Source organism: Opisthocomus hoazin, chromosome 23 (genome assembly GCF_030867145.1).
Source record: "Opisthocomus hoazin isolate bOpiHoa1 chromosome 23, bOpiHoa1.hap1, whole genome shotgun sequence".
NCBI classification, from domain to species: domain Eukaryota; kingdom Metazoa; phylum Chordata; class Aves; order Opisthocomiformes; family Opisthocomidae; genus Opisthocomus; species Opisthocomus hoazin.
In genome coordinates, this window is record NC_134436.1 from 7,095,893 (window position 1) to 7,111,168 (window position 15,276).

At 38.4% G+C, this 15,276-nt stretch overlaps 1 protein-coding gene across 1 annotated transcript in view; it reads left to right on the forward strand.

Moving 5' to 3' along the window:
- Positions 1 to 4,753, forward strand: part of LCP2 (lymphocyte cytosolic protein 2) — a 33,882-nt gene extending 29,129 nt beyond the window's left edge. Inside the window, exons 20-21 of the mRNA XM_009937490.2 lie at positions 107 to 262; positions 1,010 to 4,753. Of these exons, the coding sequence (XP_009935792.1) occupies positions 107 to 262; positions 1,010 to 1,132 (279 nt within the window). The 3' untranslated portion in view covers positions 1,133 to 4,753. The remainder of the gene's footprint in view (positions 1 to 106; positions 263 to 1,009) is intronic.
- The last annotated feature ends 10,523 nt before the right edge of the window (positions 4,754 to 15,276 follow it).

Below are 15,276 nucleotides of genomic sequence, written 5' to 3' on the forward strand. Positions count from 1 at the left end.
AGAAAGAAAAAACACTTAAAAGCATGAGTGCTCTAGTTAAGGTTGTGATGCTGATCAAACCCAGAAGTGACGTCTATTTGTCATCATTCATTTTCTCATATTTCAGGATGGAACTTTCTTGGTAAGAGACAGCTCAAGAAAAACTGCTACTCATCCGTACGTACTGATGGTGTTGTACAGAGATAAAGTATACAACATTCAGATTCGTTACCAGGAGCAAGATCACGTATATTTGTTAGGAACTGGCTTAAAAGGAAAAGAGGTACTATATGTTTTCCACACTACTTCCCTTCATCTTGAGATACCTCCAGTCTCGTTCCTAAATGTCAGGCTACTTAACTTGGCAGCTGTTTTACTCCAGTGGAACTCTGCTTATTGTCTTAGAGTTATTCCCGACAGCATATGTTACTGCTGAGAGTAAAATCAGATTCTCCTGCTTGCATTCAGGGAATGAAGGGATAACCTAAGAATACAGCTATTAGAAATCGACATACCCGATTAGTGAATGTGTGTTTACCACTCAGATACCAGATAGGGGAAATATACACTTGGGAGCCAAACTGTATCTGCCCCCCTTTACTGCTTTGCTCCCAGACTGCTGGTTTTCTTACGTCCAGCAGTACTGCACTGGATTTACTGGCACCAGGCAGACTGGTCAGCACGCCTACTGTAGTTCTGATTGAGTCAGAACTCTCTGAATTTATCAGTCAACTTTTTGAACTTTCAAGTGCTGTCATCATGTCAAGCAGAATGACAACATCATGTATCAAACAGGTCAAGACTGCATAAATTAATTATACAGCACTGCAGTAGCTCATACACACACTAGATTAAGAGTTACTGAGTTAAAGATTATGACAGGAATGAAAACAACTGATCTGATACTATTTATTGGACCTTATAAGACTGCTAATTATTTAGAGTTTAAAAAAACCCCTCTTTTGGTTTTACTGATTACTAGTATTTCTGACATTTTTGCCATAGCCTTCTCATTTTTTCCATCCCACAGGATTTTTCTTCTGTAGCAGATATCATTGATTACTTCCAAAGAACACCTCTTCTGCTGATTGATGGAAAAGACAGAGGTTCAAGAAACCAGTGCATGTTAAAATATGCTGCAGGACATCTTTAAGTGAGACCTTCATGAAGACCACATATAGTAATGAAGCCTCCTGAAGTTTGTAAGCTTCGAGATACTTCCTTTTTCAGCAAACTAAAATCATTAATTCATTAAAAATCCTTTAAATTTTAAGGAAAAAGGACAATATTATTTTTAAATTATGCCTTAAATGTGGTACTTTATAAATCTGAATTTCCTACAATATTACTCTGCACTAATCATACAGTACATGAGAAGTTTTTATTTTCCAACATATGTGTATCTCCTTGAACTTATTTCCACGTCAAATTAAAGGACCCAGAAATTAACACCAACATGAGCCTCTGCTTTCATAGGAGGTGGGGGAGGAAAAAGTAAGCTATTTTTTCAGATCAGAACTGCAGCAGCAATCAAGTTATTTAAAGTGATAGAGAAGACCCAAACATTGTCAAAGTTAAGGACTAGACAAACGAGAATAAAAGCCCAATTTTTTCCCACAGTACACTTCCCAATAAATCTTACTATGGCCGCTACTATGAAAAGATTGGAACTCTGACCTGGATCCTAAAGACATTTAGGTTTCAGAGACACCAAAAAAAACCTCCAACCCTGGATATGCAGCTGCCTGTCAAGATCTGTGTCTACATTATTCAGCTACAAAACTGTCTTTGTTCACAGCTCTTGAGAAGAATAAAACATCTACAAATACCACTTTCTCTCTGCCGTACCACTGGTGATTCACTGATAGCACATCTTAGCCCACAAACTGGAGTTATGCATCTCCTAGGATCCCTGAACCTCACTCAGAAACCAGCTTTTCTCCCTTAACACAGCCTGCTCTTTAGCCGTGTCTTTCTGACTCCAAATTAAGCAACCACTTTTTTGTAGCAGACACAGCAACAAGATTATCATCGTGTGATTCTTAATCAGCAGAACACACCCCGAACTCTTAGAAAGCAGACAGACACAACCAGGCTAAATGTAGTTCCTCCTGTACAACTTCTTTGTTTTCACTGTGGTTTTCTTCAAGCAAAAGAATAACATTCTCTGTTCTAAAATATAAGTTGCAACTGAGGGCCACTGAAGCATAGTATGCCACGAGGTTTTCCCTCTCCTTTGTTAAGTGGGGTTTACCCAACCCTCTGCCTCGGTTTTCTAGTAACATTTGTTTTCTGACGAGACCTTGGTTTGATAATTATGTTAGACTTTGTCACACTTTTTCTCCTTTAAAGCCATTTGTGTGTATATCACTTGAAACATTTGCACCAAAATTCAACACAGAAAAATATCTTCCATATAATTCGTATAGCTTCTCAGATGAGATCATCAGATTTCATAAACAGTTTTACTTTAAATATATGTGTTTTGTAAATGTTATGTTCATTTCTAGTATATTTAGCTAGGAGCTGGAATTCAAAGTTAGCACATTTCATTCCCATGCAACTATGAGTCATAAAAAAAAAGATGGAAAATAAAATTTTAAAAATTCTTCAGCTGACAAAACCTGTTTCTAGCCCAATATATTTAAAAGCTCACTACTAATCTTGTGAAAGAAAAGTCAGTTTTAATGTATGTTTTTCAAAAAATGCTAAAATTAAGAACAACATCCCCCATATTACTACTGATTATGGGAGCTGGAGGATGTGATTCAATTCTGTTGCACTGCCTTGAGAAGTCTGACAACCCAGAAGTACCTCCTATGGAATTGTGTTTTATTTGTTTTAAATCATCCATTAGTGAAAGAGAAATAAAATGTAAACTAGCATAACAAATTATAACACTGCAAATTTTTTTCAGCAGACTAAATATTGATTATTCAGATAAATATATTTTGTATATGAATAAAAACACATCTCAACATTCAAACATGTCCACAAGTAAAGTACGATTGAATATTAGTTGTAATGAACCACACGAAAATACTGGCTACTCAAATTTTGGGCCAAGAAGATTCCAGGACAGAGTATTTAGACCCCTAACTCACTCCTCCTTTTGTATCTAGGTGCATTAGAAAGTCACTACAGAAACTAGAACGAAAGTACTTTCGGTTTTCCAGCAGTAATCTGCTCTTTGGCCTCCTTCCTCAGCAACATTTTTAGAATGAGGAAGGCAGATCAAATGACAAGTTGCAGTTCCTCCTTTACTGACTGTTTCTTACTCCATTTTCCGGAACACAACTGAGATAAGAGAGCAATGACTTGACCTGAAGTAATTTAAAATCTCCTGTTACTGTTCCAATATGTCTTTGCTTAAAAGGAGACAACCCCATCTGAAAACCTTTGTGCCCAGTTTCCTAACCTTCCTAGGTAATTACATCAGTCTTTCCAGTCTTAGGGGTCTAATTTGGGAAATTTGGGTTAAAAAAACCCTCTCAAAATCAACAACCTACTTACAGTATTTTTCCACTCCGCATTTTCAGTTTAAAATAAAATTGGCCTAACTGCAGGAAACCATACTATCATTTTACAGTTCAAACTGAAGCAGTATTAATAGAAGACAATGCATGAAAATGGATGTTATTACTTAATCTGTCAAACGACAGGTTTTTTCTTCAGCTTCTTTTAAATCTTTGGCCTTCCTTGGACAGTTGAAATTCAAGATAAGGTCACAAAGCAGTAGCTGGCTTTCCACTGAAAGACAAAGGGCAATGTATCATCGTGGGATTTATTGAACGGCACATGCTAAGTGAATGGCAATTTATACATATCACTTATTGAAGTGTTCATCTACGGACTCTTTCAAAAATTTGAAGGGTTGCCTTGTTTTGCTTACTTCCAGATGGTTAAATAAAGTTCAGTAGTAGCATACCCATAATATTTCTATTAGGAGACTATTATTGTCCCTGCAAAGGAATGAGTTTGACTGCCTAACAGATTTTTTTCCATGGTTAGCTAACATGAATATTTCAAAGCAAAAGAGCAACTGTGTTGTTTCGTTAGATTAAAAAACGGTTGTATGACACAATACAGGAACCACTCACAACGGCGGACTTCTTAAATCGATGTCTTAGGCAGCTTTTTGTTTAGCTGGAAGATAAACTCAGAATTACCATTTAGTTTCTTCAGCTCGTTGGACATTTTGTCAACATTTTTAATCGCAGCTTCAAGGTTAAACTGCTGATCAGCAGCAGCACTCTTGAACGCCTGTATGAAACAGATACAAAACTTCACTGGCAGTGTACATATGACTCATAAACTCAGTAACACAGCTAATCATCATAATCTTTACAGAAGTTTTTGTTTGATTGTCTGAAATAATATTTTAACTAAAACTTCCCACCTTTTGTAATTATCCACTTAGATATGGCAAATTGCAACTACTGAAGGCAACTAATAAATATTCAGGCTTTACTTTTGTTTTCTGTTCCTCTTTTTCTTTTTTTAGAAACAACTACAATGAAATTGATCGTATATAAATATTCATCTCCTGACAAGCACGTTTTCATTTCTGTTTTCGACCTTAATTTTCCTATAGAATCTAAGTAAAAATTAACAAAGTAATATTTGGTAAACCACAAGATGGAGCTATTGTGACATTAACATGGTAAAAGGCTTTCATGTCTGTACAGGTAATTATCTTATATTCAACATATTTTTGCTTATGTTGGAGATCATATCCCCTTCCTTTAACTTTTAATTAAAAAAACCCAGTAAAAATACGGACACAATTAAGACTATAAACTGTTTAAAATTGAGTATAATCTGAATTTTAAAATTTATAGTACACACTTTTTTAGGATTTTTTGTTCTTAGGAAAAATATTAAAGCAAATTGCACATATAATGTTTTCTGGCCTTGTTATAAACTCTCTATTTATCATTCATTAATTCCAAAAATAAAATCTGGAAAAACTCTGGGTGGCTAATAAATAATCCTTACTGTGCAGAACACCTTAGCACATTGAAAAATATGACAAAAAAATGGAAAACCTACATTTAACACGGACTCCTTGTCCAAGTCTCTCTTCCCTTCAGACAGTGGCTTTTCCTTGAGGTCATCAGCCAGGGCCAAAGATCCTAAAGGACAAACCCCAAATTATTTTGGATTAATATATATCTCCCTCATATCAAATATATAATAACATTTGATAAATATAATTACTAGACCTTGTTTTCATTAGTGTTACTTGAAAGTAGAGTCTAAGGGGTCAAATAGTTCTAATTCTTCTTGAGGAAGAATATAATCTGAGATTTTATTGGTTTTACTTTCTTTTTGAGACAGTATTTCAGAAATTTTTTAGGACTTAAACACAGAACTACTAATAGTGAATATGCATATTTAAAACAGTGATGAAGAACTCCTCAGACAACATTCTATATGTTTTTAAACTGAAAACTATATAAAAGATCTAAAAAGACATTGCAATCTGTATCTATCGTCAGTTTGTGGAAGGAGAATCTAAAGCACACACATGAAAAAAGGCAAGTGTTGAACGTCTGCTGGTCAGTAACAGAGCTGAGATTAAATACCAGATCGCTGGGCTCTTTCTTCCACCATCCTCTCTGCTCGTCTCTCCTTACACATTAGGACATGCTCAGGCAAGTTTTAGTGTATGACGCCACTGGAGAGCTGCTACAACACTGAAAAGCGGGAAAAAAAAAAAGGTATTATTTCACCCCGGTACTGCGTGTGTTCAGAAAGGGTGTGATGAAATGAGAAAGACCCTGCTCTTCGCTGTGAGGGCAGCCAAAAGAGTGTGCCCTCCTTTACTCTCCCTGCAGCAAGGGCAAAGCCCTGGGGGTGGCCTGCGCAGGCCGAAGCACCCACGCAGCGTCTCCGCGGGGGCCATCATGGAGCGTGCTGTGAGGGAGCCCCATGGCGTGGAGGATTTCCCGGTGACCAGAGGCTGTCCTGAGCCGGCAGTCGTGCAGCAGGGCTGCCTCGCCAGAAAGCCCAAGGACTGCAGTGATGGCAGCGGCCTCACGGATCCGTCACCCATGGTGACAGCACGCTCCTGCTCTCGGGGGTCCTTCCAGGGCAGGTACACTTGCTGGGAGTTGGACCCATTGGCCCCAGTGCTGCCATGGCAGGCAGGCGTACAGAGCCTCGCATCTCCCAGGGTGCTGGTTCCCCAGGCCCTACCCGCAGACGCTGCATCCCACAGGTACCACACCATTTCCCCTCCCCTGTGGCTGTGAAGGCAGGCGGGGCTGTCCCGGAGGAAACCGCAGCCTGGCTGACCCCAGCACCTCCCAGGTGCTGGTGGGGTCTGCAGGCGGGCAGCAACACAGCCCTGTTCTCCAGCCTGCCATTACCACCACCTCGCCGCACCGTGGCTTCCTCCCAGCAGGACGAGCTGGTCACTCCTGGTTGGCCCTGGGAGGCTCTGATCCTGGGGTGCTGCCAAGGGCCCCCCATGCCCGGGGCAGGCAGCAGCCCAGGCAGGCAGGGGGAAGCTCACGCCCCCGTGCATGGGCAGCCCTTGTGCTTCGCTGCCTTCTGCTTCGCCCAGCAAGGAAAGCCCCACGATGTGTCCCTCTTCCAGCACGGGAAACGTTGGTAGCTTGCAAGCGCCCTGTAGGAGTTGTGATTTTAGGAGTGGGAGGTAAAAAGTAACCACAAATGGTGCAAAAGTTGAAGATGAAACCGAGAGGGTTGAGGTGTCAATGAGGGAGTGGTGAATGGTGATTTCCTCTCGCCCTCGGAGGCCCTGCCTGCGGAGCGCTTATTGCATGTCGCAGCAACTAATAAGCAGTCAGCTCCTTTTTGTCATCAATTTAAATTCACATGGAATAAGAATAATTTATGATGTGTAAAGATCAAATAATGAACCTAAATTTGAGGAAGACAAGAAAGGCACTTCGCTATACTGATTTATCTATTTAGACTACAACAATGATCGTTGCCCTTAGGCGCACATGTCTGACAAGTTTAAATCAACAAAACCTGCCAAATAGTGACCTGGAGCTGGGAACTGTTCATTTCTTCCCCAGTGTGTACCCCTTAGTACTTACAGCCAGGGACTTCAAGCAAAGGAATGGCTGTCAGCGCTTTTATCTAATTTACTGCAACCACTCTTCCTGCTGCTCAGCGTTAATCTGTATTTTGAGCTTGCTGTTTGGCACCGGTGGAGGAGGGTTACCAGTACCCCAGAGGAGAGTGGAATTACTTGGATGTGCCATAGAGGACAGGCAAACAGAGAAGTCAGCTACCTGCCATTTGCTTACTCTTCTATACTCTGTCTTTTTCAGTGGTGTGCTTTCAAAAAAATGCTTCTTTAAAACAAAGCATTCTAAATGTATTATTTTGTGACCACAGGCAAAGCTAAATTGCAACTCAGAATAGCATTTTCTGTTAGGGTTTGAGTAAACTGTGATTCAAAGAGAAAACATGATATGCTGCTCAGACTGTGGGGGTTTCTGAAAGTGAGAAATGCAGAGCAGGAAACTCTTTACATATGCACTAATTCCTGTACTAAATTCTTCCAGTTTATAAGGTCTTGCAAGGACCCCAGTGCAAACAAGTTAGCTGTGCCCTTTCTGTACGCCTCTAAGGAAAAAGTCCTCCGTGGTCTGCAGAAGTTGGTGATTTTGCTGGCAGAATATCAGAGCATAGGTGTGTACAAAGAAAATATACAACAAGGTGGTTTTCTATATCTCCTATATATAAAAGAATATATAATAGTCTATGTAAACTGTATGCAAAAAAGTAAAACAGTAGCCTAGCAAATTCCTGAAAACATTTGTGTTAATATAAGCAGAAGTGCTTTTCTTCAATAACCTGTAAGAGAGAATGCTTAAATGGCTGCTGGGAACAGGGTTAGCAGGGGAAGCTACAATGGAAGATAAACAGGCACCTGCTTTACTGCACAGATCACTAGGAAAAGAGGTGTAGTATCCTAGTATGGTAGCAGGGAAAGATATAGCTGACCTCAAGAGCAGTGAATTATCGAGTAGTGGGGAGTATTTCGAGACATGGGAGGCAGTTCCAAACTGACCTCCTGTCAAATATTTTATTTAAGTTTACTGTCTACTTTTGGGGTTTATTCCAGATCCGATAAATAATCTCTCACATCATACTTAAATTCTTCTGTGAACTAACTGTAGAAGAAAAAATAGAATATTGTAACCACCAAAAAAAATTAGATTCAAAATATGTATAATAATCTGAGTTGCCAGAACTAATTGGATGAACCAAGTAGAGCGGTTCTTGAAGGCAAGGCCCTTCTAAAAATAATCTTCAAGAATCTGAGATATTAACAAGCATGATGACTAACAGTGTAGGAGGTTGATTGTACAAGGAGGAGAAAAAGGAGAAAAAGGAGAGTAAGAGATAACCAATTTCTACAATCCAGTTTACCTGGAACTGAAATACTTTCTGGATTTCTTTATAAGGTACTATTTCAATATGAAAAATTGAAATTAATAAATTATTAAGTTACATCTCTATGTGAGGAGTGTTCTCAGACGTGTTGCTAATGATTTCATATCAGCATGTCAGTTTATGAGCTGCAGGTTCAGCTTTGCCTGAAATAAACCTACAGGTTTATGCGCAAAGATGCATACAGTTGAAGCTGATTGTGACTCTATTTAATCATGGGCTGATCTGGCTGCATATGCGACTTCAACACACGAAACAGCTGTCTCCCTGAGGTCTTTCTGAGAACACATTCGGTTAGGGAAGGTGAAGCCATTCAGCCACCTTTATGAATGTCAGATAAAGACAGAATTACTACCAAACCAGTTCTCTAAGGAGGAAAAAAGATCAGGGAGACTAGAAATGTATTTCAGGTCATGAATTTAGGATTATGATGTGAATCAGCAAGCACTGCAGGCAACTAAAACAGTGCAGATCACTTTACAGAACTGCCTTCCTCACCTCTGCAGTAGAACTACTTTGAAAATAATTTCAGGAACAAATAAAACAATTAAATATCCAACCACTGAACAGGAGGATCTCAAAATAAAGGATATCCAAATTTATTTTTCTGTATGATCAGAGATGAAGTAAAAAGAGAGAGACCGTGATCTCGTGTTGTATCTCCCGGTTACAGAAGTATTTTAAAGAAATTGTTCTAATGGGAGGTAGAAAAAAATCTATTCACTTCAAAGACAAACAATATTCTAGTGAGTGGCTTAACAAACACTAATAGAGTCTGTCTTTTAAGGAAAACACATTTACAAACACTGCAATATGTAGGAGATGAGATACAAGGAAATAAACTTTTATTGCAAATATAACCATTTGTTGCTACTTTGAAAGCTTTAGCTTTCATAAAAATTTCCTAATGGATCTAATAGGAGAGTTTGAAGTTTCAATGCCTGTTATTAAACTTTCACACAAAAAGCTCTAACAAAAGATGAACTGCTTTTTTACCATTGTCTGAGTATAAAAAATATTCATCCACATTGCAAGGAAATTTAAATAGAAACCAAACCAACACACACAAAAAAATCACGAGCTCAACATAGGACAGGTATTTCTGATGAAATAATGTACTTCATAAGCTTTAGAGCACATGTAGGCTTTTCACCAACAACAACTGGTAAATGCTGAAGGCCAACAAAAGCCTCACCAGATCATGGTGCAAAACAGTAAAGCAAAAGCCAGACTTCGTCTTGAGAAGTTTACAGTTCAGTTAGTTGAGGCAAGGAGTGACAGGCTGACAAAATTGCTAAGTAAACTGACTTTCCTTAATACATGCTCGTGAATCAGGATGAGTAAAGCTTGAGTTAAAATACTACTTGTAACACAGTATATTGGGTTGTGAATTTCCTTTGCTTGAGGAGTTTTCACCCAGAAAACTTCAAGAAATTAGAACACTTAATACTCTTTTCCGAGAGTGTTTTAATAATACTTGATTAAGAAAACATTAAAAACACTAGTGTTCCGCCAACAGAATGAAAACTATTACAGCATTTTACAGCGGCAATGTAATTAAGTCTGTGTTGTGGTAAGAAACTGATTAATATCAAATGCATGCATTTAAAAAAGGCACACATCTGTTCAGACTATGTAAAATCCTGCACTTAATTTAGCAAGTGCTCATCTGCTACTTAAGTTTCCTGATTGCCGTATGCATACCATTATCAGACTTAGAGGCACATACCATTGCCTTCCATTTTAGATACTGATTTTTATTTAAGGAGAGCCTGAAGAGCAACTGATTAAGAAGGCAATACATGAGGATGCCTGCCTGAGCATCTGCTTTAATATCTTCCCTACAGTGAGCAAAGAACTAAGAAAATACACAGTGGCATCGGAGTGGAAGATGCACATCACTATGTAGAGCCCTGTTTCCTTCTGTTGCTTGACCAGTAAATATTTTTTCTGGTCAGTGCTACATTTTTCAAGCTCACAGCACACCAGGTTTTAATATCTCAGATGTTCTTGTCTTCTCCTTGTTTGCATGGGCAGTTTAAATTCTAACATTAAATCTACAAGGTGCTTCTTGTTGCTCTGAAATATTATTCTGAAAAACATTTTTAAACAATAAACAGCATAAGCTTATGCTGTGTAAATACTCTAGAAGGTCTCCACTTGGTGATCTGGAATGTTCTTTTATGTGGCAATTGGTTTTAAACTATAGCTTGTAAGTATTTAGTCTTTATATGTAGTATTTAAGATAATTATATGGGATGCTAAAGATGCGAATAATCAATGACTGAAGACAAGTGCATGTATAATACAGAATTGTCTGTTGAAACTGCTTAGTCAGTATGAATAACTTTTATGTAAAAGTAAAGGCATATTTCCTGCAGCTATTTCATATGTAACATTTGTGCTGTTCAGTTTTTTAGTAAAGTCAGGTGATTAGGGTGAATTTTTGAAGAGATAAACAGTAAATATCAATTAGGTTCTGGTGGGACAGTTTGGGCAATTAATCATTAATGTTATGCTTAAGGGAACCTTGGGAGATTCACAAATATTTTTGCTTTCTTCATTGTCCATATATCATGGAAAGGGAGAACTACTCATAAAAGCAGAAGTCCTGCTTGGCATGCGAAGTCTGAGCCGACGGAATCTGGAAGCACAACTAGTCTTGCAGGGCTTTATACAGTGAAATTCAGATACGTCAGGAGCTGGGTGGAAGATTTTCAAGAAGCATTCAGGAATTCCTCCTGCTTTTTGGATTTCACAATAAAAGTGATTTCTGGTGTTGTTACATATTTTTCCCATTCATAATAAAACCGCTGAAGTGACACAGGACTTCACACCTACTGTGAACCTTTACTCATAGAATCACAGAATCGTAGAATCATAGAATCATAGGTTGGAAAAGACCTCTAAGATCATCGAATCCAACCATCCACTCAACACCACCATTCCTACTAAACCATGCCTTGAAGTGCCACATCTACAGGTTTTTCAAAGACCTCCAGCGATGGGGACTCCACCACCTCCCTGGGCAGCCTGTTCCAGTGCCTGACCGCTCTTTCAGTAAAGAAATTTTTCCTAATATCTAATCTAACCCTTCCCTGACACAACTTGAGGCCAGTTTACTCATTAGCATGCAGCTCTCTAGAACTACAGAACTGTATCTGCTTCTAGTTCTAACAAACTCACATATACTTCTCTACGTGCTTTCACACACCAAATGCCATTCAGTAAAATTTTTCTCATCTGCACAGGGAAAGTAAGTTTATAAAGCAAGGAACTGTGAAACTGTCTCCAGATCCTAAGAAACCAGTGACTCCAGAATGCCTTTTGGAAAATTCTGAGCCCATTTGATTGAGATAGCAGTGCTTAATAGCTCAGTTTTTACAGACATCTTACAATACTGCTCTTCTATCTTCCTAGATTCTCATAGCAATAACAGCATGCTGCCTGAAATACGGCAGAGAGAAATAAGAGAGTATGCTAATAGCAGAAAGTGAGGTTTATAATTTGCTACACTGCAAATTATCCCTTCTTCACTTAAATTTATGTAATACTACAAACTGTAATGGTTAGAGACACAATGTCAATATTACAGCTGCTATTAGCTGTTGCTATTGTAATTATCTACATTATTTTTCATTTGCCAACTTGCATACATTACTACATGAAATACCCTATAAGCATTAGAGCTATAGAAATGAGAATGAAAAAGAAAAAAGAATAACAATCTACTTGGGGAAATTCTAGTATTATTTTGAAATTACAGGCTTAATTGCTTTTGTTGTTTTATCAGAAGACTTCTTTGTTATTAACTCATCAAATAGCCAGTAGGAGGCACAACAAAAGATCCTGAAACAATTCCTGTCTCAACTGTTCGACTGGGACATTTCCCTGTAACTAAGGCTTTTCATAAATTGGCTGTCTGGAATAAAAATACACAAACGACTTAATTTTTGAAATGATGTTTGTGCTGTATAAATACAACTGTGTCGCAAATTCCACTTAATGCACTCTCAGTTAAGTATTACTATCTCTAAAAATCGGAATGGTAGAGCTACAGAGCAACAGAAGAGCAGCCACTAGAGGCCCTCCTTCCCACAATTAAAATGCATCAGGCAAAAGTAAACTGAAAGCAGCAATACACTTGGCTGAAAAAGTTGGTGATTTAGTCCAAATGTGAAAATGACAAGTATGTATTAGATATCAGATCATTAATGCCACTGCGTGAGTAGCATATTGTACTCGCTTCCCACTCAGTGATATTGTAATCCTCAGGGGAAGGGATGCCACAAGAGGAAGGACGGACACACGCACAAGCCACTGGCACTAGGCTCTCTCTGTACTGTCAGAGCCATTATCCTTCACAGTGCCATCCACAGTAGGCGCTTCAGACTTACTCAGATAACCCAAATGGAAACCTTTTCCTTTCTGTTGACTGCAGTGGCAGTTGAGAGAACTGGGCCACCCTTTACTGAAGTCAGCTTTTGATGAATAACTCTTCCAGATCCCATGTCACCACAAATTGGTTTCGCTGTGTTTAATCTGTATTTACAGTGTTTAAAAAAATACAAAAAAAAAAACCCAAAAAACAAAAAACAAACAAAAAAAAACCTCACCCCCCCCCCAAAAAAAAAAACCCCAAAAATCTGTCATCTAGGCTTTTTTCTTTATTGAACTCAGGAAACAGCATCAAGTTTAGATGACTGCCAGCTCTAACAAACTGTAAGTTGCTCATCTTTCACTCTGGCTTTTGCCTTTATCTTGTAGCAAATCTCATATTTACATATTCTAGCTGTGTCTGCCCAAAAATTGTCACATGTCTACCTGGATGAGCTGCCATATTATACATGCAGACATGGACAAAGTTGCATTATCTTCTGAAATAAATAAGTAAACTGAAATACTACCATTTTGTTCAGATTCTTCTATCAAAAAAGAGAATGTGTGAAATCAGTTATTTCAACTAGAGTTTAACAGTCTTTCAACTATGAACAAGACTGCTCTAAAACAACTAGGACATAAGTTGACAAGTTATTAGCTGTGATCATTTTGTGGCAACTACTTAACGTCAAAGACTAAGTCCTCTTGTCCCCATATTTGCATGTCCTGGCTCGGATTTCTCACAGCATGACAATGGTCACATTGTGTTAAATGAGTTAGGACATACGAATGTGAATGTTGGCTGGAAAAGAAATATGCAAAACAGAGCGTTAAAATAGAACTTAATAACAGAAATAAAAGTCAGTATTTATGTTAAAAATACTTTCAGTGAGAGAGAGAGAAACTGGATATGTGACAAGTCGAGAAGGAAACGCAACATACCTGTACAAATGCAGTAGACAAAACTCTCAATATTTTTCTGACCCAGCATCTGAAACTCTGTAAGCTGAATCACACACTTTGGGGGTTATGCCTGCGTGTCACATCACCTAGCAGAGGAAGGAGTGTGGAAAAGCAATAACAGCAGTGGCCTCGGTCTGTCTCTTGCATGGCACCCACGATCACTGAGCAAGAGAGAGACTCTGCTGCTGTGCGACTGACGTTACCGAGCTGCAGGTGCCAGCTGAACGCCCTTCGCACAGAACATACAAGGCCTGGTGGGTCTAGGTGGGAGCACAGATGAAAAAGTTTTGTCTGCTGGATGTATCATGAGCAATGAAGTATGCCGTACAATTGTTTAGTTTTACAGGGCTGTCAACATAAAAAACAGTTGAGATAAGAGACAAGAGATCTTTAAAAGCCTAATCAGGCTTTAACTCCCTGCAAAGGATAAATGGACTCATGAACGTCTCAGAAGTCTGTCTGGCTCGTGGGCCAATTAAGTTATGATAACATCATCCCCCCAGCATTTCAGACTCCACTGATGAACAAGAACAGGCAGACAGTGTTTAACAAATGCTTCTACATGTCAAAGTTAAGGCTTCTCTTATGGTTCCTACACAATCTAAAATGTAAAGTGAACAATTACTTATCTCCCTGTAATATCATTAATCATATGTCCAAAAGTGGGAAGTGAGGTCCTTCTCCTGATTGCTTCACCACACTTTGTTTATAGCTAAGAAATTCAATAAAAATTAATGCTAAAATTATGCTTCTTTTCAGGGTCTGTCCTGTTCATGTTAATTTTACATGAATATCATTACTTTGATTTTTTCTCTAATAAAAATAATTTAAAACATACCATCAAACTGTATAAGGAAAAGAAAAAAGAACACAAAAACCCCTCAAAAAGACAAAAATGAAAATTTGAAAGACTTTCAGGAACTACTCTGAGAGTCAATAATTTCTCCTGTAAACTCTAAATGGGTAAAATTTCTTATGACATTACTAGATTTCTTTAGAACCACAGAGACATTATTTTATGACAAATCAGGCCCATTTAAATGCAGCAAAATGTCTACAGTTATACGTAATACCCATTTCTGTGCATTCTGATATATTAGCACTGACATTCAACCACAGATATGTTTCACAATCCTTTTTTATTATGTTCATTTCTCAAGAAGTTTGGAAGTTATATAAATCATAAAAAGGATCTATGTAATTTGGTTACCAGATTGATGCATGCTACAGGCACACACCTGAATAGCATCACAGCACAAAGAAAAAGTAGGTGCTTCCAATTCCCACAGATAATGCAGGAGCTGGCTTTAGCTCTAAATAAAGGAAGTCAGTCCTAACATTTGCAAATTATATGAACACGAAATAACAAGATATATAAATTTAACAAAGTGGAATGTGGAATAAGGCTGTTGAGAGTTAACAGCTGACAATATATGTGTCCTATGAATCCAGGCTTCCTTACAGAGCCCTCACTGCTTTCTTTCCCTGCACGTGATGGACCCATGTATCATTCTA